This window comes from Lissotriton helveticus, chromosome 10 (assembly GCF_964261635.1).
Source record: "Lissotriton helveticus chromosome 10, aLisHel1.1, whole genome shotgun sequence".
NCBI classification, from domain to species: domain Eukaryota; kingdom Metazoa; phylum Chordata; class Amphibia; order Caudata; family Salamandridae; genus Lissotriton; species Lissotriton helveticus.
Window position 1 is genome coordinate 202102349 of NC_136071.1, and position 27985 is coordinate 202130333.

Below are 27985 nucleotides of genomic sequence, written 5' to 3' on the forward strand. Positions count from 1 at the left end.
GTTAAGCCAACACAGACACTTACTCCCGATCCGACTACCTGTATGACAGTTAAGGACCCTACACAAGATGTCATAGATATCCAGTTACATGCTACTCCCGATGAAATTAAGAAATGGTCCGAACAAGGAGGGGTCCAGACAGATCAAGGATGGGTAACAAAGGGTAAAGCCACATGGTTTCTCCCCGACTCTATGGTTCAAGTCATTATTAATACCGCACATAGTCCAGCACATTTAGGAGAAAAAGCTATGTTAGACAGTATCCAGAACATTTGGTTCAACAAGCATTTACGAGCTGCAGCCAAACAGAAAGTCCGTACCTGTATGATATGTTGTCAGTTTAATCCAGGTAAAAGTGTCCCGGTGGAACAAGGTGGATTCCAGCCCCCTGACCACCCTTTTGAAGTCCTCCAAATGGATTATATTCAGATGGAGCGATGTAGAGGTTTCAAGTATGTCCTCGTAGTTGTATGCGCTTTGTCCAGGTGGACAGAAGCATATCCAGTTCCAGATTACACAGCCACGACTACTGCCAAGCAGTTGGTTCGTGAGTTCTTCCCCCGTTATGGACTCCCTAGAGTCGTATATTCTGACAACGGCCAGCCATTCTCATCCGAGCTAATGAAACACGTTTCCCTTTTGTTAGGGTACCAGTGGAAGTTCCATTGTGTACGCCATCCTGAAGCAGCCGGTCTCGTAGAGAGACATAATCAGACCCTGAAAATTCGAATTGCAAAGGTTTGTCAAGAGAAAGGTGTGGACTGGCTAATAGCTCTGCCAGTTGCCCTGTTCTATATGCGCATGGTCGCACATTCCAGATCAGGTCTGTCCCCGTATGAGGTCGTTTTCGGCCGCCCCCCTAACATGTGGGGTACTCCTAGACCCCGAAGTATTACCGATGTTTCAAGTAATATGCTGACAGATTACCTAGCTTCCTTGATGTCTGCCCTCAACTCTTGTCGTTCACAGGTTGCCGCCGCATTTCCAGACAATACCGAGGTGGCACCGCATGAAATCGTTCCCGGATCCATGGTCCTAGTGCGAAATTTCGATCGTTCAAGTCCGCTGGAGCCTCGCTGGAAGGAGCCCCGACAGGTCCTCCTGGCCACCCGTACAGCCGTGAAGTTGGAGGGACGCAAAGGCTGGGTGCATCTTTCGCATATCAAAAAGTTTTATGGATTGAAGCCCGTTTCAAAGAACATTTCAGATCATTTAAAGGACTGCCAAAGTACTATTCTTAAGGACTGTCCCGCAAAAGACAATGATACTGCACCCTCCCTGTTAGAGACAACTCCGCAACAGGAGTATAAGAAAAAGTTAAGGTCTAGTAAAATAAGTCAGCCAGTTTGATTGTCTAAGTCCTCCCCTAGGTGAAACGGTTAGACCGGTTTCTGACATGTATAAAATAGACCCCCATAGTGAGAGAGTTAGTCAAAACTCAATCCGATGTATCGTTTTTCTAAGTTTCATATTATTTCTCAGCATTATGATTTCCGGCACCAGTTATGCATTTTACTTGTATTTTCCAGTTTCTCATGTAAATAAGTCTTCTAATAATGTTACAGTAGAGCACACGTTTAGTGATCTGCCTCCTCATGAACTCTCTTACCGCCTCGCTATGCGTAACAATTCTTTTATCCGCATGTTACATTACTCACACCAGACCAGCAATGCCACTAATTGTTGGGTGTGTGGTCGACTCCCCCCTTTCCAGACCCCGAAGGGAGTTCTGCCACTCTTTCCTTATCCATTTTCACATAATGGTTCGTGTGGAGCATGGTCCACGTTAACGTCATCCTCAACAGATATGTCTTTCCTTAACAGTACATGTTTCCCAGACAAGCAAGGTCTTCCCCACAGAACAGGGTTAGATCTAGAAAACGAAGTTTACAATTTAGGTAATTATTCTTCGAATTTCATGGTCCTGAATGTTCAGTCTGATTCCACTCCAGACTTACCTGCTATTTCAGTACTACCAGTCAAAGGCGAATTATGTGTTAGAAATAATGGTTCCGTACATGTAGGACATAGTGATTGTACTACTATTGTCAAATATAGTGATAGTGGGAAATCTATTTTCAAAGCTTCACGTCATTCTTATTTTATTTGTGGTCAAACTGCATATGTTCGTCTGCCCCTCGATTGGGAGGGAACCTGTTACATTGCCTTCCTACTGCCACCTGTTTTCCTAGCTCCATCTGATTATCACAGAAACACACGTCTAGTACACATTAGACATAGAAGGGAGTCCCCGATTGTCGATTATACTGAAACTGCTCTAGAACAGTATACAGATTTCAATAGAGGTTTCTTCTTCTTTATAGGCCCTATCCAGAACAGTAAGCTAATCCGTAGGTTAACCAGAACCCTTGAAGCAGTAGTAAATGAGACTGCCTCTGCCCTAGGTAACTTAACCGAAGAGCAATCTGCTATGAGATTTGTCGTGCTCCAGAATCGTCTCGTCCTTGACGTCATACTGGCCGATAGGGGCGGGGCATGTAGAGTCATCGGATCTAGTTGCTGCATTTTCATTCCAAATAACGCGCCGTCTGTTTATTCAGCTATAACCAGACTCCATAAAATTGCCCATCTGTTACACCAAGACCCAGGCACCTGGACATGGTCCGGTTGGTTCTGGAATATAATTTGGGGATGGAAAGTATTGTCCTTTCTAGGTATTGCAGTAGCGATCATATTCAGTTGCTGCCTCTGTATACAATGTGGCCCTGCGATTTGCGGCATTTGTGCTACCTCTTGTATTCCTAGTCCCCAGCCCCGTTCTAAATCCCGTTCCAAGAAAATTCGAGACGAACAATTGATGCTGTATGAAATGATAGATGGTATCATGAATATTGATGTTTCCTGATGGAAACGTAGTGACAAGGAGGGAATGTGGAAAAGTAAATTTTGCCATGTTCTGTGTCCCTACGTGTCATCCATCATATGTTATGTGTGCATGATTGATATGCATATGCATTCACCATGTTCGATTAAAGACGCAATTATAGTTGTGTCCATCTCTAGTATGCCAGTTTCCAGTTCTCGTGAATACTACGAATATCAGGCCTATTTAAAGTTACGTTGCCACGTTTCTCAGTGTGCACGTTATTTCATTGTAAAGTCCCCGTTTCTAGGCCTCAAAAGGGCCCGGACACCAGATTCAGCTCCTGTCTCCTGAGCTTCGCTGAGGAGCGATACAGCCCCCACCTGTATCCCTGACCCTTCACTTACTTCCTGCCTCGCGGTGCCCGGTTCAGCCTGGCTCTGCCTCTGAGTCTGCCAAAAGTATGTTATGATTCTAGTTATCAGTCCAGCCCTCTTTCTCTGCATTCCTAAGCTACTGAACCGCATCAATAGTTTCCGTCATTGTCTAGTCTTTACGTCTCCATGTAAGAGAAATACTGTATTTATGGTCATTTAATATTCTTCATCACGCACTACATGTAGAATAATGCATGCTCCAGTCTTAGAGTCCGTTAGCCTTTACCCCGAAAACTTTTGGATTCTATCAACATGTTCTCTAAACATCAGATACTAGATACTGTTTAGGTACATGTCGCCCTGACTCCCCAGACTTCAGTCTCTGCTCCTAGCACAGAGTTTGTAGCCCCCAGCTTCTCCTAGTAATACGTCATTGCCAGTTTGCGCGCACCATTAGGTCAGAGGTCCCGGCTCCTTAGGTAGCCCCTCCATGTTTCCGCTCCATTCATGACATATTCTGTTACGTTTGCATCACATATCTATGTATACGCCCTGTTACACCCACTTTTCACCCTTATCTTTCGCGACTGCTATTGACCACACCCACTGCCCGCCTACTGTAATTCATTGTAATGTAACTGTTTTAGTATATATATTGGTGCACTGTTATTAAATGTTACCCATTCCCTTGCGCCGATTCTGATCCTGCCCCCGGCAGCGCTGCCATCCTGTTCCTGTGCAGGTTGTCCTGTTCCTGTCCTTTATGCTGTAATAAACCTGCAAAACTCCTACTACCTCGAATCTTGACTCTTATTTATTGAGCTATCTGTTATTCATTTATCCATTCAAAAATAGAGGTATTATTTATTTATTTACCACAACAACACCCCTGAAGTGCCTTACGCCCCACAAGATGATGTATACCCTTCTATACCTTCCCCACCAGAGGACACTATAGGGTTTAACCTTCTAGTCCAAACGGCTGCACAATATCATGTGGTGGACTTACACACTGATGCAGTGGAGGAAGATTTCCTACTAGACACTTTTGATAACACACAAAGGTCTACTGCCATTTTACCAATGCTTAAGGGTGTCATCAAGCACTCAACAGAGGTTTTTAAGGATCCTGTCAGGGCTAGGGTCCTCAATCCTCGCATTGAGAAAAAATATAAAGCTGCCCCTGCAGACCCAGTTTATATTAAAGGTCCAGCACAATTAGATTATCTAGTAGTGTCTAATGCACGTAAACGTGCTAATTCCCAGACATCAGTTGAGGCCTCCGCACCAGACAAAGAATCTAAGCTCCTTGACGCCTCCGGCAAGCGAACAGCGACACAAGCAGCTAACATCTGGCGCATTGCCAACACCCAAGCGTTGCTGGCAAGATATGACAGGGCACATTACGATGAACTAGAGTCCATAATGCAGCACCTACCAGACAAATACAAAAACACGGCTAATTAACTCATACAGGAAGGTAAAAATATCAATAATACTTCCATTCGTTGTGCCCTAGACGCTGCAGATACCGCCTCCAGGGCAATCAATACCAGCAACCTACTACGTAGACATGCCTGGCTAAGTATTTCAGGTTTCAAACCTGAGGTACAAAACTCCATCCTTAATCAGCCATTTGATGAGACACATTGATTTGGCCCAAATGTTGACGTGTCTTTAGAGAAAATGAAAAAAGACACAGATACAGCAAAATCTATGGGAGCCTTGCAGCAGCAAGCTCCCGGACGTTCCTTTCGTCGCTCATCATACAGAGGCAACACAAGAGGCTTCTCCTCAGAAAGTCCCTCCACTTCATACAAAACCCCTGGTCAATCCACATTCACTAAGGGCTACCAGAGAGGGGGTTACAGGGGTAACAACAACAAAGGCAAAAACAACAACTCCCGCTCTGCCTCTACCCCTACCCAATGACTTTCCTCCCCTTCCCCCCCAACATTCCACTCCTGTGGGGGGAAGACTTCAACAATTCCTGCCTGCCTGGATCAACATCACATCACAGGTGGGTGCGACAAATTATTCAGTCAGGTTCCTGTCTAGAACTAACATCTACCCCTCTCCCCCCCAAACATACCACCCACACAGCGTCCAATGTCACAAGAACATCTATTACTGTTAAAGCAAGAAGTAGTATCCCTGCTAGAAAAAAGTGCAATAGAACCAGTTCTTCTGCACCAACAAAACAAGGGGGGTTACTCTCTATATTTTCTGATTCCAAAGAAGGACGGCTCTCTAAGGCCTATTTTAGACCTCAGACCGCTAAATATATACATAGTCAGACCATTTTCACACGGTCACACTCCAACAAGTCCTTCCGCTCTTTCTGCAAAACGACTTCCTGGCTACTCTAGATCTCAAGGACGCATACTTCAACATTCCCATTCACAAGGCTCACAGGAAGTATCTCAGATTTGTAATAGACTGGCAGCACTATCAATTCAAAGTACTCCCATTCGGAGTCACAACAGCACCAAGAGTATTCACCAAGTGCTTAGCAGTAGTGGCAGCGCATCTACGAAGACAGCACATCCACGTCTTCCCGTACCTCGACGACAGGCTCATAAAAGCCAGCTCATACAATCAATGCATGGAACACACTCATGCCACTATCCAACTGCTCCACAACTTGGGGTTCACAATAAACCACACCAAGTCTCATCTACAGCCATCCAAAGTACAACAGTACCTCGGTGCCACAATAAACACCTCAACAGCGCTAGCTTATCCCACTCCAGCAAGAATAGCCAGCATGCAAACTCTTCTAACAAAGTTGCAGCTACAACACTCCCTCCCAGCACAAGTGTTCATGCAACTCATAAGGATGATGGCCTCTTGCATCTTCATACTACCCCATGCAAGACTTCAGATGCGTCTGCTACAAGAGTGCTTATCACGTCAATGGAACCAGGCTCAAGGTCACTTAACAGACCTAGTGTTGGTAGACGGTCGGACTCATCGCTCTCCGCAGTGGTGGAACACCAAAAACCTTTCCAAGGGACGACCGTTCCTAGAGCCAGTTCCTCATATAATCTTGACTGCCGACGCATCGCTCTCTGGCTGGGGAGCCCACCTACTGCAACACACCATGCAAGGCAGGTGGACACCGCAACAAAAATTACTCTACATCAATCATCTGGAGTTACTAGCAATATTCCTAGCACTAAAAGCTTTCCAGAAGCAAGTAGCAAACAAAGCTGTGTTAGTCCGCACAGACAACATCACAGCAATGTACTACATACAGAAGCAGGGAGGCACACACTCCTTGCAACTCTCTCAACCAGCACAGGACATATGGAGGTGGGCTATACCTCAAAACATATTCCTCCTAGCCCAGCATGTTCTGGGAGTACAAAATACTATAGCGTATCTGTTAAGTCGTCAAACGCAACAGACCCACGAGTGGGAACTTCATATGCAAGTTCTTCAACCATTCTTTCAGATGGGGGGACAACCTCAAATAGACCTATTTGCCACCCACGAAAATGCAAAATGCCCAAGCTTCGCCGCCAGATATCCACACCCACTGTTAAAAGGCAATGCGATATGGATGAATTGGTCAAACAGATTTGCGTACGCTTTTTCACCTCTACCACTTTTCCACCTCTACCACTCATGCCACTAGTAGTATGCAAACTACATCAGAATTCTCTGACCCTCATCCTAGTTGCTCCAACTTGGGCCAGACAACCGTGGTACACCACACTGCCTTAACTGTCTGTAGTACTGCACCAAAAACTGCACCTGTCTCCACACCTTTTAACACAGAACCGTGGAGAGATCAGACACCCGGACCCAGCTCAGCTCAACCTTGCGATCTGGCTCCTGAAGTCCTAGAATTTGGATATCTGAACCTTCCTCCAGACTGCATGAATGTCATTAAAGAAGCTAGACGTCCAACCACTAGGGCATGTTACGCGGCCAAGTGGAAACGATTTGTGATATATTGTCACAACAGCAATATTGATCCCCTAAATGTGTCTATTCAATACATCATAGGATACTTACTGCATCTCCAAAGATGTAACTTAGCCTATACGTCTATTAGACTACATATTGCTGCAATAGCAGCATATCTGCAAAACAGACAACATATATCTGTTCAGAGTGCCTGCCAGTAAAGCCTTTATGGAAGGCCTTAAAAGAATAATTCCTCCCAGAGTACTACCTTCGCTTGTGTGGAATTCAAATGTTCTCACATGGTTAATGGGACCTCCCTTTGAACCTTTACACAGATGTGAATTACAATTTTTAACATGGAAAGTTGCTTTCCTAGTAGCTATTACTTCTCTGCGGAGAGTTAGTGAACTACAAGCACTAATCATCCAAGAACCCTTCTTGCAAATGCATCAAAATAAGGTAGTTCTATGTACTAATCCAAATCAGTAGCAGAAAGAGCTCTTCACACATTAGATGTCAAAAGAGCATTGCTATACTACATAGAAAGGACACAACCTTTTTGTAAGACAAAACAACTTTTTGTGTCTTTCGCACCGCCACACAAGGGTAATCCCATTTCAAAATCTGGGATAGCTAGATGGATTGTCAAATGCATACAGATTTGCTACCACAAAGCTAAACATATGTTATCTGTTCCTCCTAAAGCCCACTCTACAAGAAAAATAGGGGCTTCAATGGCATTTTTAGGGAACATTTCCCTAGATGACATCTGCAGAGCAGCTACATGGTCTACACCGCACACATTCACAAAACACTATTGTGTAGATGTGCAAACAAAACAACAAGCTAATGTTGGCCAGGCTGTTCTCAAAACATTATTCCAAACTACTGCAACAGATAGGGGTGGTCGCCGCTAAGAGTGGGTACTGCTATACAATCTATGCACAGTGTGCAATCTGCAGCTCATATGCCTCGAACGGAAAATGCTACTTACCAGTATGCATCTGTTCTTGGCATGTAGAGCTGCAGAGTTGCACACGCCCACCCGCCTGCCCAGCTACCCTTATCTGTCTGTTCCAGTATCATCTTAATTAGATACAAATTACATGGGCATCCTTCCTTTTCTTGCAAAGCTCCATCATTTCCCTAATGGCGAGAAACAATCTGGGGATGGAGCCGATGCCCATGCGCGGTGTGGTCCTAGGGAGGAGTCACCTATCTCGTAACTTCCGAGGAGCTTTTCGGGACAACAGCGGGCTGCAGACGTCCGGGCCCAACACTAGGTGGCGATCTGTGTACCGTGTGCAACTCTGCAGCTCTACATGCCAAGAACAGATGCATACTGGTAAGTAGCATTTTCCTTCCAACCCCCTTGACTGAGTTGCTGTAACAATAGAAAACTGTCCCATTCACAGCCAAATCAATGTGTTTCGTCCAAGGATTAGTGACCAAATTCCATTCCTCCTTCCAGTCAGCCAATGGATTTAATTTTTTCAGGGTAAGTGCAATTTTCACTTAAAGCCTGCATTAAACTGCTTCCTGTGTCTTACCCTCTTAATCCACATAGACCCTTCAGGGAAAATGGTGATTAGTCTCCCAAGACTTGGCGGTTTCCAAATGGCTCAAAAGACTGAAAGGTGCAGAAACTATGTGAGGGATGGACTTTTAATGAATTGATCTCTGCCACTGGTAATTACTCTGGGCCACTTTCGGTCCATAACTCTTTTGTCCTGTCTTACTCAGGATAGAGAATAGCCATATACCTTTCGTCCTCAATGCTGCTCCAACAGGAATAGTCCAGCCCATACTGCTAAGCCTGGTCTCCTCTGATAAGGAACATAAACAACCCAGACTGATTTACGCTGGAGTCCTGGGTTGCCTTCACTCAACATCTCATTGGAAGCACTTCCTAGCTGCTACCAATGTTGACCTAGATTAGTAATTAGGCCTGGGTGCGGTCAGTGATTAGTACCATTTATAACCCACTACTGCTGTATTGAAGACCCACTGAATCAGTGCTGCATGAAATTCTAGAGAAGGTGGAGCAACCCGTCCTTTTTGGGTCCATTGATGCCATCCCACCTTCAGATTGGGCAAGATTATCACACCCACAATTGTTCAGTCAGTAACAAATCTAAATATGTTTGTGCCCCTATTTTTGTTTTAGATGTGGATTATGGACTAGATCTTAACAAAAGTTCAAAACGGTGACCATGTTCCACCAAATCTTTCTTATTATCCTCCTTCAAGATCTGAGAAAGTTCCCGTAGCTCACTTTAACGAATTTACAAAGCCAGTTCACAAAGCGATCATCCTACGTCAAAGGAAACCCTGTATTTACCTAAATTCTAGCTCTGAAGCCAACTCTGTTGCATCAGCAAATGATTCTTGCTATCTCTTCCAGAATAAAGATCTTCCAGTGAGCTAATTGTAAGGCATTTTGCTCTTGTTTTGAAACCTTTTTTATTCTTGCACTATTGGCAGACTTCTAAAAGGTCATATGAATGTTTCGTCCAATGTTTGGTACCATTTCTTTGCTGGTAGTCCGCTAATTTTCATGTAAAGTTTAACTTTGGGCAGAAGATTGTGTTATCCAGTACACACAAGCTTCTGCTCGATCAACAATGGGAACTGCTCCACTAAATAAAGCACAACAGTGTAAATGGAGTCTCAAATTTAGTTTACAGAATCATTATGTGATGGTTGCATTCTCTTAAATGGAGAGGTTGTCAAGACGAGTTACAAGAGGTTGGCATAATGTATTTTACTAGGCTGCTTGTTAAAGGAAAAGTGTGTATATAATGCAAGCTTTTTAACTTTCATTATTTTGTTATTAATCATATCAAATTAGTATAACCATAATTATGCACTTACTACAGTGAACTCCGTTCCCCACTTTCATCCCCATTACATAGCTGTTTCTTCTAAACTGGAATGAAATGGCGGTAAACTCCAACAAGGAGCTTCATAAAATTCTAAAATAATTTTTGACTTCTCCTGCTCAGATATGTTCCCCCGCCGCAAAACATTGGATCGAATCCCTCTCTAATTTCTTTGAGGAAAAGATCTCTGCAATTCATAGCTCCTTCCCACCTCCCGCAGCTATAAATTCCTAGGAAATTGATCTCCCTGATCCTACTGACTCGCCCTCTTTTAGAAGAGTTTGTTCAGTGTAACTCAGAGGACTTGGCAAGAGCCCTGTTAAAAATTAAATCTGGATCACCAGTGGACCTGATGCCACCTCGATTCCTTTCCACCATTGCCCCTCTGCTTCCTGACAATCTCACCAACCTGTTCAATAAGTCATTGTCACAATCAGCGGTTCCAGTAATATGGAACACGCGCCAGAGTCAGGCCAATTTTGAAAAAACCCACAGCCGACCCTAAACTCTTGACCAACTACCGTCCAATCTCGTTGCTCCCTTATTTTGGGAAGGTACTTGAGTCTTTCATTAATCAACAACTCGTGACTCACCTTGAAACTCACGGATTACTGGACCCTTCTACATCAGGCTTTAGGGCCGCCCACAGCACTGAAACCGTGCTGGTGGAAATCACGGACAACATTAACTTGACATTGAATAAAGGACAATCATCTATCCTTGTCCTGTTGGATTTATCGGCGGCCTTCGACACCATCTCCCACAGCACTTTAGAATGTCTGCTCTGGGAGATTGGTGTCAGAGCGAAGGCTTTGACGTGGCTCAAGAGCTACTTAACTGACCGAACCACCGCAGTGCAGTCGGCCAGTACGGATGGGTGTACTGCAGGGCTCTATTTTGAGCCCTATGCTCTTTAATCTTTATGTAACCCCTCTGGCCAGGGTGATAAGATCATATGGCTTTGATGTTGTCATATGCCGATGATACTCCGCTACTGATCACCCTTGGCCCAGATCCCATGGACACCAAAAAACGCATCATAAACTGCATGTCCCATGTCAACAGATGGATGAGTATGAATCATTTGCAACGTAATGGTGACAAGACCGAGGTAATACTCTTTGGTAAGGCACGTGAGTACTGGTCAAATGACTGGTGGCCTCCTAAAGTCGGTTCTTGCCCAGTTCCCAGACAGGCGGTACGGAACCTAGGAATCCTAAATGGTGACAAATTATGAATGAAGAACCAGGTTAACCATATAATAGGTACCTGTTTTGGCGTTTTGCACAGTCTGCGTAAAGTTTTCAAGTGGATCCCAATAGAAGCCAGGAAACCACTTGTCCAGGGACTGATAATCAGCCGTATGGATTACGGAACTGCCCTGTTGACATCAATCAATGAAGAACTTCTTTCTAGGCTGCAGATTCTGCAGAATACAGCAGCGAGGCTGGTGCTGAATCTCCCATCCAGGTCTCCATCAGCACCAAGTCTGAAGCATCTTCATTGGCTCCCTGTGAGGAAGCGGACCAGTTTCAAGACCCTCTGCTTAGCACACAGGAGTGTGTATAGCATCGGCCCTAGCCATTTAGTAAATCGACTTAGCTGGTACCTGCCCTGCAGGTTATTGAGTTCAAGTAATAAATCTCTTCTGATGCCTCTCAGAGTTCCTACTGTAAAAAATGGTGGGAGATCGTTCTCCTTCCTGGCACCTTCCCTTTGGAATAAACTACCCTCTCATTTACGCACTGTCATTGATCATCATTGTTTCCGTAGGGAGTTAAAAATGTGGCTGTTCTATCATTAAGCCAGTAACATCTGCCTGGCTGGTTGGCAAATCATAGTTGTCCGTGAGCACTGAGACCTCCGTGTGATCCATGCTGTAAGACCTGTCAGCCCTAGGGTGGTCTTTCCCTATTTTTTTCGCCCTTGCCTAATTTTATCCCACCTTCTTTTTGTTGGCCTTAGGTCTCTGGGCACCTTCTCATTGCTAAACAATGCTAAGGTGCAGGTGCTCTCCCCTACCAATATGGCTGCCACAAGCCCCTGCTACTGCGGAGTGGACTTGATAGTAGCACCCTAGTTGCCAGGAGCTGGCTGGAACCCTTAAACATTGTTGCCATACCAGCCTGCCTACCTGCCCATAGCTAGAGTGAGGAAGCTCCTGGAACCTTCCGGAATAGGGGAGTGGTCACCAACTGCCATCTCAGAGAGTGGTCACCTGACCTGGGACTATAAAAGAAAAGGGAGGGAAACTTTCCAGTCAGTTGGGGCATCACTGACCTGGGGGACCTTACGCAGGAGACTTAGGCGGTAGGGCCCAGTCAGAAACCTATACCACTGGGGGTGACGGGGTTTAGGCGCTGCCCACCAAGCTGTGTGAGGAACACTGAACTAGCCCACTGATCTGGCCCGGCGGGAGGGGAACCCAGGGACCACCTACAGTGACCTGCTGAGGAAACCTGTCGGCAGCCTTCAACTCAAACCCCCCCACCCCCCCTCCTCTTCAAGCAGCCAAGAATCTGCTTCCACAAAAAGGGCGCCGGAACCACCAAGCGCCAAGAAGAAACCTAACTGATCAGGACTACTGGGGATCAACCAGGTACTGGGCTGTGCCATCTGTGCCCCCTCTGTTTGCACCTGTGTCCCCTGCGCTGTCCTGCCTTCACTGCCTACCCAGTGCTCCCCTACTGTGTCCCCTGGAGAAGCGCTGAGGTCCTGGAAGCTATTGTGCCTTGAAGCGCTGTACCTGAGAAGCGCTATTACTCAGACTGCATGTCCTGCTAGAACTGCTGTGACTGCCCCATAGCGCGTGTCACCCAAGCGCTGGGCCCCCAGGAGAAGCGCTGCGAAGCCTTGCTAGCTCTGTGCTTTGAAGCGCTGAGGAGAAGCGCTGGTGGCCCCACTCACCGCCGGGGCCCTTGCCGCCCCGCCAGAGCCTCAGGCACCGTTGGCGGCCTCTGCCGGCCCAGAAGCGCCGACCTCATCACCCCCACGGTGACCCCCGGGGGCCAGGAAAGGGCTGCCGAAAATCTTAGTCAGGCCGCGATCTGAGGAGAGGGCCGCGCTAGGCCCTGAAGCCTGCCTCCACCATCACGTGACGGGGGCGTCGTCCTGGATCCCGCCCCTCGTCAAACGCCGCACAGCCATTGGTCCCCCACACCGCTGACATCACGACAGGCCCGCGAACCAGCAGCTTCACCATCGGAGGGCTCCGGAAGAGCCTGAGAGCCCCTCCGAGCTGCGACGCCCTCGGGGCTGGCCCTACCATCAGCGCGGGGCCTGTGCCGCCCTGCTGTGCCTGCAGCTGGCCCCTCTCACCCTGAGGCCTGCCTACATCGCCGCAAGAGGCCGAGGAGGCCTGAAGAGACCAGGTAACCCCCGGGGAGGAGGGTGGAAGGCTACAGGAGGCCCAGAGTTCGCCCCTCCACTGGGGAATACTGTTGTTGGGCCCCGTTGGCCCTGTGTAATCCTTCCAAAGTACTGGAACTGGGCCGGAGCCCCAAGAGACACATTTGGGGCCTAAGTTGGTCCAAGTTAACCCCTTGTTGGGGAAAGTAGTTGGTTACAGGCGACTGTTAGACCCTACTACCAGGAGTGTGGATCAAAAAAACACTCACATATTTCCCCTGACCTAAAATCATTGAACTGGCTACCTTTTGAAGCCAGAATACATCTGAAAACCGCCTGCATGACGCACAGAGCTGTACACCACAACTCACCCGGCTACCTCACTCAGAAGCTGACAATATCTGGTGGCTCAAGAACCACTAGAAGCACAAAGAATCTTCTCCTGAAACCTCGTAGATTCCAGAAGGAAAAACATATAAACGCTCTTTTTCAGGAATGGCACCCAGGATCTGGAACTCACTCCCTCCAGAAACCAGACTTATCTCCTCCACTACATTTTTTAAAAAAGAAGTAAAAGCTATCCTCATGACTAAATTCACCTGAACTTGTACTTTGGATCTATTTGAGACTCTGCACCTATCTGCACTATTGTTTGTCTGATTGTCGATTTGTTTAATTGGTTTTAGTCGATTATTATGCTCCCCCATGTACCTACCCTATTTTGCTATTCATTTTTTACCTACAACTATTCTTTGCTCAAAAGTTTGTTAATCACTCCCTTGTTTCCTTACCCCCTGTTTTTGTAAAGCGCTCTGATATCTGCAAAGATCTTGTTCGCGCTATATAAAACTTTCAAAATAAATAAATAAATAAATCCAATGAACAGTTTAAAACAGCATTTACTCAAAAACTCAAAACAAACTATATTGTCTTCAAGAACTTGGTGAAAGACAGCTTAATAAACAGTAAACTAGATTAATAGAAAAAAACAATGTCCAGAGTCTTGCTCGACCTGTGTGTTTTTCCGCCCAAGGTGTCTTAAGTTCAGACACATAACTGGGACTTTGTCTGAATTAATGCATGAACTTTAGACAGAACAAGTCAGAAACAGAGAGAGGCAATGTCTGCTCACTGCTTCAGACTTGTTCTGTCTAAAGGTCATGCATTAACTCCGAGAAATTCAGTTGTAAGTTTGAACTTTAAATACCTCAAATGTAAAAAAAAAAACAGGCACTCGGGTCTGTGCAGAGCCATCTATGGCCCCATTTCTTCCAGCAATGGTCATGATGGGAGCTATCATGTAAAGGGACACACTGAAGTGGTCTGCTGTACTACTAACTCTTTGTCCCTCATTAAGAACTCCAGGGATGAGAGTGGGGGGAACTGCAAGCCGAGTAGGCTTTTTAAACTGCTGAAACATTACTGCCTTGCACCGTTTGGTATTAGCGTTTTTAAGTATCTTCCTCCTGCACTGCTGCATGTAGCAGGGTGCAGGAGCACTTGATCTCCGCAAAAAAAAAATTATCTTTTACTTATTATTTTACTTGCTCACCTCCCATCTGGGTCCTCTGAACCGATTTGCGGCCATTGGATGTGCTTGGTGTGCTCTCTCGCTACAGCACAGGCACCATTTTGGAAGGGTTGGCGGGCTAGTGTTCCGACCAGCTGATCCTATCCACCTACATGATGGGAGTTGCTGCGCAGACGCGCAGCGAGCACGCCGCTGGCGCGCCAAAGGCTCGCCTAAGGCAAGCCCCTCTGTGCCCGTCCGCGTTACGGGCGCGCTCAGCGCCAGCCCCCCTGCAGGTTTTGATCCCCAGATCAGTGTCTCTGCACAGCAATGACCGGAAATATAGTATGGAAGAGCTACTTTCTCTTGACACTGAAGTGTGTCTCTGTACAGGCTCCACTCTATCCCTTGGTGATAAACCAACTTGCCAAACATGTTCAGTTTGTTCTCTCAGACTTAATTGTCTTAAGATAAAATCACTCTGGGGACAGTACACAAAATACAGATCAGAAACTATAAAATGCACTCTGTTAAATGCCCGCTCACTTATTAAACATGCAATGGAAACGGCTGACTTTCTAGACAGTTCTAATATTGATATAGCTTTTATAACTGAGACTTGGGCTGATGCCGCCTCTGGGCCAGACCTTGTTCCTGCCACTCCTTCCGGCTACTCGTTAATCAGGCTACACCGCATCGAGAACAGAGGCGGAGGCCTAGCAATTATCTTTTAAGACATCTTCAAAGTGAAGATTTGACCCCCTCCTCCCCCCTGGTTGCGAAGCCCTGACCTTTAAAATTGGTCTTACAAATCACTACTTCTTCAATGGGGCCTTGATTTATAGCCCCCCTGGCCCTAGAAATCTCTTTCAAGATATGGACAAGTCCCCATGGGACATTAAAGCCAATTCCTCTGACTTCACTTTCCTTGGTGATTTCAATTTTCACCTGGAGAATAAGGAGGATCTGGATTCTCAGGATCTTATAGCCTCCTTTTCTCTCTTAGGTTTATCGCAACTAGGTTGCGGTCCCAGACATTCTGGTGGCCACACCCTGGATGGCATTTTTTCAGATTGTCCTTTCATTCAGGTTTTCCCTTCCTTAGCGCTAACCTGGTCAGACCACAGGGCAGTGATGTTCCTACTGAACCTAGTGGGCCACAGTTTGGAAGAGCCCAGGAGCTTGCCTAGTTTTAGTTATCAACCTTGGCACTTGATTTCGGAAGGCCCACTCACAAAGGCCCTGACTGAATCTATCATACCAGTGTCTCCCAATCTGGATCTAGCAACGGAGGAGATTCCATTAACAGCCTAGCTCTGGTCAAACAAGGAAATAATAAGTGAACCGTTCCATCTGAAGCTTGGTTCAAAAAAGAGCTTAGACTGGCCAAACAAACATGCAGAAGGTTAGAGAGAAAATTAAGGTTGAATTATTGTTTGGATGATAAAGACTCCTATAAGGCAGAACTATTACAATACAAAAAACTTTTGACCAAAACGAAATCCAATTTCTTTATAAATAAGATTAACTCTGCCCTGAATACTCCGAAGGAGTTATTAGCTACAGTGGTCAAGCTTAGCAACCCGACACCAGCCAGTAATGTTAATGCAGATACCTCGTTGTGCAACAAACTTGCTACCTTCTTTAAGAGCAAGGTAGAAGTGATCTTTAAGGCTTTAACTTCAAGCCCCAGCTCCGAGGGGTTGTGCTCGAATGGCAACCCACAGGTAGCAGTGTGTAATGACCCCAAAGCAGGAGAGGCTACTAAGAAAGCCACTATTTTGAAGACCGACTTATTAGTACCTTCCCAATCCAATAATTTCACTCTTTTGGCATTCTCCCCCCAACAATACACCAAGATTGTAAGTAACCAACCTGTTCAGGCACATTAAGTCAGGTACGCCTCTCGACCCATGTCCACCTAGAGTTCTGCAGCTCGATTCAGTCATAGTTCCTGGACATCTGTTGGGGATTTGTAATGAAATGCTCCTGTCTGACTATTTCCCTAAAAGTTGGACGGTTGCATCTATTCTTCCTCTTTTAAAAAAAACCTAATCTGGAGGCCGATATTCCCAATAATTACACGCCAATTTCCCCGACTTCCCTTTCCGGTCAAACTGATAGAGAAAGCTATAAACACAGAGCTCTCTATTTCCAGGATAACAATATACTGGATTCCTCTCAGTTTTGCTTTAGAAGTCATCATAGCACTGAGACAGCGTTGATCACAACTGCGGAATATGTCAGAACAATCTTAGACAGAGGAGGGAATGCTGCCCTAATTTTGTTAGATCTCTTGGCAGCGTTCGATACTGATAGCCATCAACTCCTTATCAATCGGTTGCTCGAGATAGGAGTTAGAGTTACTGCCCTCAAGCTCCTCAGCTCATTGCTCACTGACAAAACGCAGTATGTGGAATCTAACGGTCACAGATCTGCATCTTTCACCCTTCCCTGTGGTGTACCACAGGGGTCATCACTGAGTCCCACTCTTTTTAATCTGTACTTCACACCTCTGGCTGCACTGATCAAAGGCCTTGGCTTCTCGGTTGTTTCTTATGCCGACAACACCCACATTGTAGTGTCAGTCACAGAGAATGCTGATAACACAGCTAAATGCTTCTACAACTGCATGCTACAGATTGGAAACTGGATGTCTAACAACTGTTTGAAGTTGAACTCAGATAAAACTGAGGTGCTGCTCTTTGGTAATCAACTATCATTTTGGTCCCCTAGCTGGTGGCCTCAAGAAATGTGTGCACTCCCTACTCCTGTGCCAAAGGCAAATGATTTGGGAGTACGGTTTGATGAAAAACTCCCCTTTGTAGGTCATGCCAATCCATCACTCCATCATGTTTCTTTATCCTTAAATCCCTTAGGAAGGTTTTCCCTTTCATCCCTCTGGACCTACGTATAGCAGTGATTACTGCACTAGTCTTTTCTAAACTTGACTACTACAATGGGGTCTTTTTGACCGCCCATAAGAAAGCCCTGGACAAACTACAGATGGTCCAGAATACGGCCGCCAGGTTGCTATTTGGGAGCCCAAAATATCAATCCATGTCCAAGTCTCTCCCCTTACTCCACTGGCTCTTGGTAAAAAAAAAGGGTTATGTTCAAAGCCCTGTGCATAGCTTTTAAGGCCCTCCATTCGGAGGGTCCGGTTTCTATTAAGCAACTCTTCCATTGTTGCCAGAATCTTAAGATCTGCCTCCCAGGCTAATTTGGTTGTTCACAAGTTTAAAAGAGTTACCTGGGGAGGAAAGAGCTTTGCAGTGGCCACTGCCAAACTCTGGAATACGATGCCACTAATACTTAGAACCTCAAAAAATCTGCTCACATTTCATAAAGCTCTTAAAATGTGGCTATTTAACTATTAGCTTAGTATGCTCTTTTACTTCTCTTGTGTCCTACTGATGTCTGATGTTTTCTTTACTCTGGTCCACCCTTTTCTTGGAAGTCCGCTCCTAGACACTAGTAGTGCACTTTAAAAATCATTATTTCATTTAAGTTTGGAACAGAGCGGGGTATTTATCACACAAGGTAAATACTATTACCCTAGGTAAGGTATCTACCTCATAGCGTAAATATCTTCTATTCCGAGTTTTGCGCAGGGAAACAAGGCATTACATGCAAAACCGTTTTTTACACACTGAATACCACGTTTTGACTTTTTTTCCAGACCGTTTCCGTTTTGCGCAGGGAAACAAGGCATTACATGCAAAACCGTTTTTTTTACACACTGAATACCACGTTTTGACTTTTTTTCCAGACCGTTTCCTCCTGATACATTTCTGCAGAATTGACCTGCTAGACTTCCTCTGGGGAAAACTGCGAGGGCGTGATAATTAACCCGTAATGCTGATCCCTGTGTAAACACGTGTTTGCAAGGGGATTGGAATTCAGCCGCGAACTCATAATGATGGCCGTTATCTTTTGTTGCCTATACGTAGCAGACTGATTTGCATATGCCTTATCCCTGTCTAGAGGCACAGTGAGCAAAAAGTTATAGAGGGGAATGAGACCCCAGGTGACTGCCAGGAGCTGAAATTAAGTCAAACGTTTCATCCATTGCTGTGTTTGTTGCTGTAAACTAAGGGCATTATTACGACCTCGGTGGTCCATTGCACCGCTGTAGTCGTTCTGGTGGTCTATGGACCGCCAGACTTGTGGTCCACCCGCCATATTCTGACCATGGCGGTCGGAACGCCACTGGACCACTGCTACCCCCGGGGATCCACGATCCCTCGGTGGTGGCGCAGTGGTCTGAGGCTGCAAAATGCTGGTGGTATCGCTGCAGCACTTCCAAGCATATTATGAGTTTCCTCACCGCCTCAATTATCATGGCGTTGGAACCCGCCATGGAAGTGTGGTGGTGAGGAAACTACGGGGGCCCTACAGGGCCCCCTATTACCTCTGCGCTAGGGGATGCATGCATGGGGGATCATGGTGTGCCTGTCTGTCTGCATGCCCCCCAGTTCCTGCACAGCATGGACTTTGCAGTCCATGCTGTGCAGAAACGTGCAATGGCGTTCTCATTGCGGTGCCTTAGCATGGCTCCGCCATGGGCCATCTGTCACAGGACCGCCCGGAATCCAGCATGTGCTCTCATTATTGGTTTGGCAGTCTTGGCGCGCTGGCGTGGCGGCCAAACCGCCAAACTCATACAAAGGTCCCAAGTGCAACATGTATTCCAGTTTTTAGGTCTCGCCTTTTCCATTCCGAAGGAATGGGAAATGGCGAGAATTCAAGTGCTCAAAATACTCGTGAAATACGGTTTTGAAAAAAAAAATACTCGTGAAACCACGGGTTTTTTCGTGCGGTTTTCTTCGAGTTCACATGGCCACAGGCACGCGCTTTTGGGCCATAAACTTTCACGGCCATCTGTTCCCCAGCTCCAGCACCTCCCCTCTCTCTCCCTGCGCACACCCTTTACTTGCATTTCTCCTCCCCAGCCAGCTTCCCCCAGGCCGTGTTCCCTCCCACCTTTCCTCCTCTCCCAGCCCTTTGATGCTTCCGCCGCACTCCAATTGCTCCCCTCTCCCGTGGTGTTTGTAATCCTGCCCCCTGCGTTGCCCCCTCACCCTCACACTGTGCTCGCATCTTTTTCTTCTTTTCATGTGCCGGGGTTTTTATTAATGTATGGGCTTTTTTTATTCGAGGACGCATCTTTGACAGAGGAAACGGATACTCCACTCGGACATTTTCTCGTTTATAACATTACTAGATCCCACCAGATTCTTCGAGCTGATTTACCCGTGACCGGGATCTTACAGTCTTGCAGTCTGAAACTTCCAGGGTCGACCCAGCTCTCTTAACTGTCCATATCCAGGCTGCCACCAGCTGAGAAGGTGCAGCTTTCATTTTACAGACAGGATCCCGATTAACTCAACATCGGTTCACCCACCACATTAAACTCGTGTTGCTCTAGAACAGGGTTTGTATTCATCAAAGGCATTTGCTCTCTGCAGCCAATAAATGCTTCGCTATTCTGACCGACGCACTTTGATTGGCTGAGATGCCGACAATGCTCCAATGCTACCTGGTCTTGCATATTACGCCTTCCTCTACAATGTGTTTGGCCAGTCGGTTAGCTGCCAAGCGATCCGGAAGTATAGACATCATAGAGGCGAACGTCTTCCGTAACAAAAACAATAACTGGAAAAGAACCTTGGGTTGAATTTTCGAACTGTCCGCGTAGGCAGTGGACAACCGGGGCCAGCTAATAATGGGCTGGCTGTACCTATGTCTGGGCGCTGACAACAGACCCGTAATGATGTTACACTGCCACGAGCCACGACCTGAGACTTTTTTTTATCTCATGTCCCTACGTCACAGCCACAACCATTCCCCATCCTGACGGGGAGGGACCACTCATAAAACACCCCTTTGATTATTTAACAGGGTGAAGTGAACCCAGCAACACAAAACATAACAGCATCTATGGTCATGCGATACCACTTCCGGTTGAGTCATGTCAGTGGTTATGTGATGTCACTTCCTGCTGCATCATCACTGTTCAAGGACCTGGAGCCTGACTCGCATTCCCAAGCGGTTGTGAACGTTTGAGAGCTATGAAGTCGTTTTAATATCAGTTCTGCTCATTTGCAGGTTGGGTTGAGCATTCCCCGCTTGCATAATAACTCCGTGCAGATAACATGTAGAGACTTTGTATAATTCAATTAACTTGTTTTCCAACATGCTGGATATCGAAAATAAATCAAATACAGTGATTTTTCAGTTTAATGTATCTCATCATTTTTTAAATTGGTCTACTAAACACTAGTGATTCTTCACCATCATTTCCTTATATTTTAATATTTCCTCAGATCTTCACGTCATTGTCCACGTTTGGACGGCGTCTCCCCTTGCCTCCGAGAACTTCAAAGGGATCTGCTTCCCCGCCCACTGCTTCACACTTCACGGCCTGGCGGCCGTGACTCGCATCAGGTCTGCAAAGCTACGGCCAGCTGCTGGGCAGTAAGGTTGCCTCCCCCCCCAACCATGGGAAGTCCCTCCAGTGAAAGCGCAAAGGCATATAGGGGGTCAGCCCCTGATTTTCAACACTGTTCTCTATCAAAACGCCAATACTTATTGTGGGTTTTATTAACCTGCCTTCAAAATATTTGTTTTGGTAAAAGTTTCCATAACAATTATGCTGAGATTTAGTTTGTTATGCAAACGCCAGATATGAATTTCTGCCCCGTTTTCTGTGCCACAGTTTTTCAATTTTTCCACTATTTTATCTACTTTGGACCATTGCCATTATAAATTACAATCACTTTTATTTAAGTATTAATTATTTTAAAAAATTAAAAGCCATTGTTATTTGTAATATCAATACATCTAAGTCACGTCAATACAAAACATGTGGCATTACAAATGCTAAAAGTGTCACATTTGCTAAAGTTAAAAGTATTGGCATTGTAAATCACAAAACATAAATATAAAATGTCATTTACAAAACCAATAGCTCCAACTTTCCTACTGCGAGACCTATTGGCAACGCCAGTGCTTGTTGTTTGTTGTACCAAAGGACATTTGCTAAGTGTAATTGACAAGGTTAAGTCGGCTGAAACTGGTCTAAGGTTGCTTGTCTTCCTGTCAAGCTGGACTGTTCCTATTGAACCAGGATGAAGGCTTATTTGCATTTCCTCTGTGGAAAATTAAATAGACTGGTATGCAGCCTAAGATCATCGCTTGTTAGTAAGATTGATTCAAGGATTACTTGCATCACTTTGTTGTGTGTTGCAGTATGTACTCCTACACAATGGTTATGTTTTGACAATTCGTCAGTGGCATGGATACTGTTATACAGAACTTAAATAAATAACAAGGTTTCGACTTTGGCCATCCTAGGATGTTATGTCCATCTAACCAAGGCACATATGTGATGTTAAGTCTTTATGGGTGATGAACAGCAACTACAAAGAGGAATCAAAAAAGCTCTGACACCATAGGTTACAAAGGCGGGCAGGACTACAAGTCATCACTGGCAAAGACTGGGGAGACTCAGGCAGACACTGTGGACTAGAGGGGACACTGAGTAAAAGCCAGAAACAGGGAAGTGGAACGCTACACCTTGGATGGAAGGGAGGTAATTTAATCTCTTAGCAATGAGTGTTTTATGTTATTACTATACCCAGCATTTATACTTCTGAGCACATCCTCCAATTGTTTCCATGTTAGCTGCCCGTCCACCTCCCATCTCTGCTTCCACCCACTGCTGTTTGATGAACCTTTAGCCCACACTTCCTTTCTGTGAGACACCATTTCCTTTCTACCTTAGGACCTTTGTATGAAATGTTGAATACTCTTTCCACTAATGCTGCACAATCTCTCGTTCCCAGTTATAATGCATCAATCACTCCTGAATCCTCCAACTGCACTACAATGATAAGCTCACCTGTCCTGCATTTCTTTACCTTTGCCTGAGAAACTGGGGCCCAGATTCAATAAGGACTTGCGTCACCCTTGTGTCATGCAAGACAATGCAAGCCATTAAGTCAGATTTACTAAGCCACCTTGAGTGTCTGCGTGGCGTAGTAAATTTGGAGTAACGCAAGGCAGCGCAAGTCGCTGCTTTGCATTACTTTGCATTGGGAAGGCGTTCCATGGGTGGAGGGTGTGTGTTCCCATGCATCCAAGAAAGGTTTTTGGCACATTCCCAGATTCACGAAGGCTAGTATACCTGGTAATGTGTCAAAAGCTACAGTATACCAACAGAGGTTTAATGAGGAGAAATTCCTTTATTTCTTCTCGTTATTTCCTCTTTCTAAGTGTGCTGTATTCTGCAGCACTTGTCCCTTTGTCCACAAAAAACAATCCTGCCTGTAACATTTTCACCTTTTCACCATGGCACAAAGCGTGCCAGCCACAGAGAGAAAGCAGGAATGTGTGATTTATTAGTAAATATGGCACTATCCTGCTGCCTTCATGTGGCGCAGCAAGGTGTCTTGTTGCGCTGCACCAAAACGAAGTAAATCTGGGCCTGGTTTTCCTCCTTGATCCTTTACATATACCACAAAAGTACAACAAGATAAGGCTGGCGTGGCTCCTGAGTGCACATTCACAACTCACCCACGGTTTTATTGCAAACCCAAACTAGTAGTATTCAATAGCGTTACACACATTATGTATATTCAAAGAAAGTTCAACCATTTGAGTGAAATTGAAATATCTTTTTTTCTACCAGAGGTGCGTAAGTAAATAGCGACATTGTTTGTGGGTGGCTCCCGGTCACTGGCGCGTGCCTCAGGAATGTGAATGTATTCGAGGTCTAACGCTTTTCTTTCTTTTCATGGCCGCCACCAGGATTAGCCATTAACCCCTTCCATGCTGATGACGGCCCCGTCCGTCATGCATCACGGTGGGCGTGTGCTGATGACAGCTGGGGGCCGTCATGAACCCGCCCACTCATTAAAACGGCCGCACAGGCACAGAATCGCGGCCGCGCCCAAGGGGTTAATAATGCCGCAAGTGCAGTGCAACCGGAGCCCTGTTTCGTACATAAGGCACCAGAAATTGAAGCATACATACATATCCACGTTGCCTCAAGCTGCAAATAGAACGCAAGTGCTCAGTTTTTTACTTCTCTTACCTGATGGGAGTGCTCATGGCCTGCTGGTGATTGTCTCATGGACCTGTTTTGGTGGCTCGTCAGTAGTGATACAGGGAGACTGAAATTGATGAGTCGGTTTGCCAAAGACAGGCTAAACTATGATCCTACATTAATAATAACAAAAAAGATGTCTGTGTGCAGAAACAACGATATTGAGAGAAATCTATTGGACTTTTTGTAGTATTCTGATGTTATGTTTTTTCTCCTATGTTATCTCCTATGTGTCCTGTACCTAGCTGCTCAGCCTGTGTGAGTGTTCTGAGTGGAATGTTGGCGTGTGAGCTATGTGTGGAATGCCTGTGTGACTGGATGGGTGTTGACAGTTGGTGAGAGGGGCTGAGCAGCTAGCAGGCTGCTCCTGGTGGGGCTGTTGATATGGACTGATGAAGATTTATACTACCTGTGTACTTACCTGAATAAACCTACTTGGATTACAATTTACCAGCGTGTCATCATTACTACATACATTTTGACCAAGAGTTGGAGACCTTCCCACGCACTACAGTTGGTACAAGTAGCCTGAAGAGATTTAAAGATGCCTTCTACAACATGTTGGGAAGAAGCTACTATATGGAAGAGACGATAGGCGTACGCAACAGAAATAAGATGCTACAAAAAGGAGTCACAAGAGAATCTCTTTAAAGACATTGTGCTACAAAAGGGACAAATGAAACCGGTACAGCGCGCTGAGCAGCCCCACCTGTGTCCATTACATAGGACAGCCCCCACACAAGCGTGCTGTACCCCATCTCATGCTGACACTACGACAAGAACTAAGCTTTCATGTAAGGTATGCCACCACTCTTATTTCATGGACGCTATGCTGAGTGTCGTCCTCCATGCCAACTTGCATTTCCATAAGATGTGTGCTTTGGAGGGGACAGGCATGTGCGGTGTGTACTTGCTACATTTTGGTATGTGGTGGTGTTGGTTTGCTACGTCTGGTTTCAACCAATGTACCTTCAAGAGATGTAACTATCATCATTTGTGACATTTTATTTGGCATTTCTAACATGAACGTTGCGCACTTCAAGATTTTCATGGACGTGGTGATTGTCATCCGGATGTGTGTGCAAGGAAGTATATGCTTGTTTTCATGCTCCTGGCAACCCGTTTCTGGAGAGTTTTGTAAAGAAGCTTTATGTGTTGCTGCGTCTAAAAACTGATGTGTTTACTGCACTCGAACTGTAAAAGTTACAAAATGTGTTTTCACAGCTGTGCTCATTGTCTTGTAGGGAGTGTTTGCCATTTTTACAATTCTGGTCATGAGTTGGCATGCGGAGCAGGACATTCGAGGTCAGATTTTTATCGTCTTTTATTATTGAGGTCCTTTGAGTCTTCATTATATCATTGCTAGTTCAACCGCTTTTTCCATGTTTAAAAAAACCAGGGCGGCGTGTCACAAGCTGAGCGCGCTCTTACCTGCTTTACAATGTTCGCGTGACATCGTAGCAATTCCACAAGCATCGCGCTGCATATACACGTTGTCTAACATGAACGTGACTGGAGCCATCCAGCGTGGCATCACTGTGCGTGCCGCCATTTTGAGTCTGGAGTTACACTCCATGAAGATCCTCCATCCGGCACGTTTGGCCAACCACGTTGTGCTTTACATAAAGTTTAACTAAAGTTGCCAGGATTGTTCTTTTATCCACAAGCAAATATTTACAGGTACTTCTTTCTTCACGCAAATTTACGACGGAACGGATGTTTTCTGGAGACACACATACAGTCCTGTACCTCTAATGGATGTTTTAGGTGTCTACATGTGAAGTATATTCAATTTCAGAGCACACTTTAGAGAACGTGTTCTAGCAGTTTAGAGTTGTGGTGCATTTAGTTAAAGCTGTAGTGTTAATTCTTGTGGGGATGTTGTCTTGTCTAGTGGGTGTGCTCTGCCCATATTTACTTGGGTGAGAGATCGCTCACCTGCGTGGTTCACAGTTTATTAATGCACTACAATTGAAAATGTTTTTACATACTTACGAATGAAGTTTTCATGTGTCGTGATTCCACAGTTTACGTTTGCCTACATATGGGTGGCCCATGTGTTTTGTGGGTGGCAGTCACAGTTTTATCTGGGGTGTGGTTTGGGTTATAGCCCCATTACAGTTGTATCCCTTACATATGGGATGGCTTTGGGTAACAGTCCCATATAGTTTTTCAGTCTGTAATCCCTACATGGGGGTGGGTGTATGAATGAGCTACTGTACCCTTACATGAGGGTTATCTTAAAGAGTGGTAATGTTGCAAGGAGACACTTTCCTTGCGTGCGTAAGACACCTTGTGCCGCACGTTATTTGTTTGTTGCATGGTTTTCTCCTTGTGTGCCTCCTCACACAGAAAGCATATAAATTTTTACAGGTTGTCCCTTGTTAATTGTGGGGGCAGGATATTGGGTTTTAGTCCCTTTAGTCCACATTACTTGTCTCCCAACATGGAGAGCACATTATGTAACATTGTTGTCCCTTGCTTTAGCTGGGGGCAGGATATTGGGTTTTAGTCCCTTTGGTCCACATGACTAGTCTCCTTACATGGAGAATTTACATCTTTACATTTAATTTTCAGTATTAGAGGAGGGGGAAGGGTATTCTGTATCCATCTTTTCTTCTTGTCTTTAGTTCCTTACCCTCTTGTGTTGCTGTGTTTTCGTAATCCCTGGGTCTGGGCTTTATTATTTTTAAAAAAATAAATTATTCATTGAAAACACAAAATCAAAGCACATTCAGCAATGTAAAGCATATAAACAAAAACGTAATCATAATATGACATCTGGACAAATCAAAGCAATGCAGAATAATCGAGGATGGGTCTGGGCTTTTGACTCTGATTTAAATAGTTAATTTCCACTTTATAATGCGGGCGGTGTTTCCTTCATCCCTGGGTTGTGGACTATTTATCATTGCTGTTCTTTTATGTTTATAGTTTAATGCATTGGTTTTGATATTCTTCTGTTCGATGCGGAAGAGGTGATGTAGTATTCGGATGTCATGGTTATTCTCCTATGTTATCTCCTATGTTATCCTGTCCCTAGCTGCTCAGCCTGTGTGAGTGTTCTGAGTGGAATGTTGGTGTGTGGACTATGTGTGGAATGCCTGTGTGACTGGATGAGTGTTGACAGTTGGTGAGAGGAGCTGAGCAGCTAGCAGGCTGCTCCTGGCGAGGCTGTTGATATGGACTGATGAAGATTTATACTACCTGTGTACTTACTTGAATAAACCTACTTGGATTACAACTTACCAGCGTGTCATCATTACTACACTTTTCCTTTATGCTGATGAGGTTGTATGGTGTAAAAAGATCTTTGGCCAATTTGCATGAAGTAGAAGAAACTCCTGGTATATCCAATTACCCTTTAAGCACCCGCAGTCCCATGTTACTAAAGCTACCTGTGTTATTCCGACTGTGGCTCCTGCTAAAATGGAGGAAAATCAAAGTAGGCTTGATTTACTTATGTGTCTGTATAACCAGAGATTCCTAGGAAATACTGCATATAGTGTTGCTGTGTCCGACTATGCTATCAGAACAAAAGACATTTTTAAAACCGTTGCTTATTCAAGTCGATATCAGATCTGTTGGGCAGGCTTTTTATAATGCATTCACCTTAAAGTGTGAAAAGCTGGCATTTTAAAATGATGTGTTGTGTCTTTGTATGCTGTATGTAATCTGAAGGCTAGGTAAACATGGAAGTCTAAAATGGGCAAATAAATTTCAATTTAAATAACCAGTATGAGGTTTGTAGTTGTTCATTACTGCACACCGCAAGTTCTCTGATAGATGAGGTTGCTGGAGGAAATTTAAACAAACAGCATTGTCTAGCAGTCAGTGAACTAATACAGTCACTTAACCACCATCCCAACCTAAAGTGACCTTAGAATTGGTAGGTGGGGTCTCCATTGTCAACTGAGCCACTGGAAGTGAGGGCTTTGATCTACTTTTACCACAAGCGATGCCAAAGTAGCAGAAATTGATTCTTTCTATCACTGTCCCAATTTTTAGATTGTTTTT

The 27985-nt window shown here is 45.2% G+C and overlaps 1 protein-coding gene and 1 long non-coding RNA gene across 4 annotated transcripts in view; one reads left to right on the forward strand and one right to left on the reverse strand.

Moving 5' to 3' along the window:
• DAGLB (diacylglycerol lipase beta) overlaps positions 1 to 21715 on the forward strand; it is a 254600-nt gene extending 232885 nt beyond the window's left edge. The window contains exon 14 of the mRNA XM_078665138.1: positions 21186 to 21715. Within this exon, the coding sequence (XP_078521264.1) occupies positions 21186 to 21296 (111 nt within the window). The 3' untranslated portion in view covers positions 21297 to 21715. The remainder of the gene's footprint in view (positions 1 to 21185) is intronic.
• LOC144786152 (uncharacterized) overlaps positions 1 to 27362 on the reverse strand; it is a 166638-nt gene extending 139276 nt beyond the window's left edge. Inside the window, exons 1-2 of one of the 3 annotated variants that reach the window (XR_013602086.1) lie at positions 25400 to 27362; positions 23957 to 24081 (exon numbers count right to left, since the gene is read on the reverse strand). This is a non-coding gene — a long non-coding RNA (uncharacterized LOC144786152). Of the gene's footprint in view, positions 1 to 23956; positions 24463 to 25399 lie in introns of those variants that run through there. The other 2 variants (XR_013602087.1, XR_013602085.1) reach the window with 2 other exon arrangements.
• Positions 27363 to 27985: the final 623 nt, after the last annotated feature.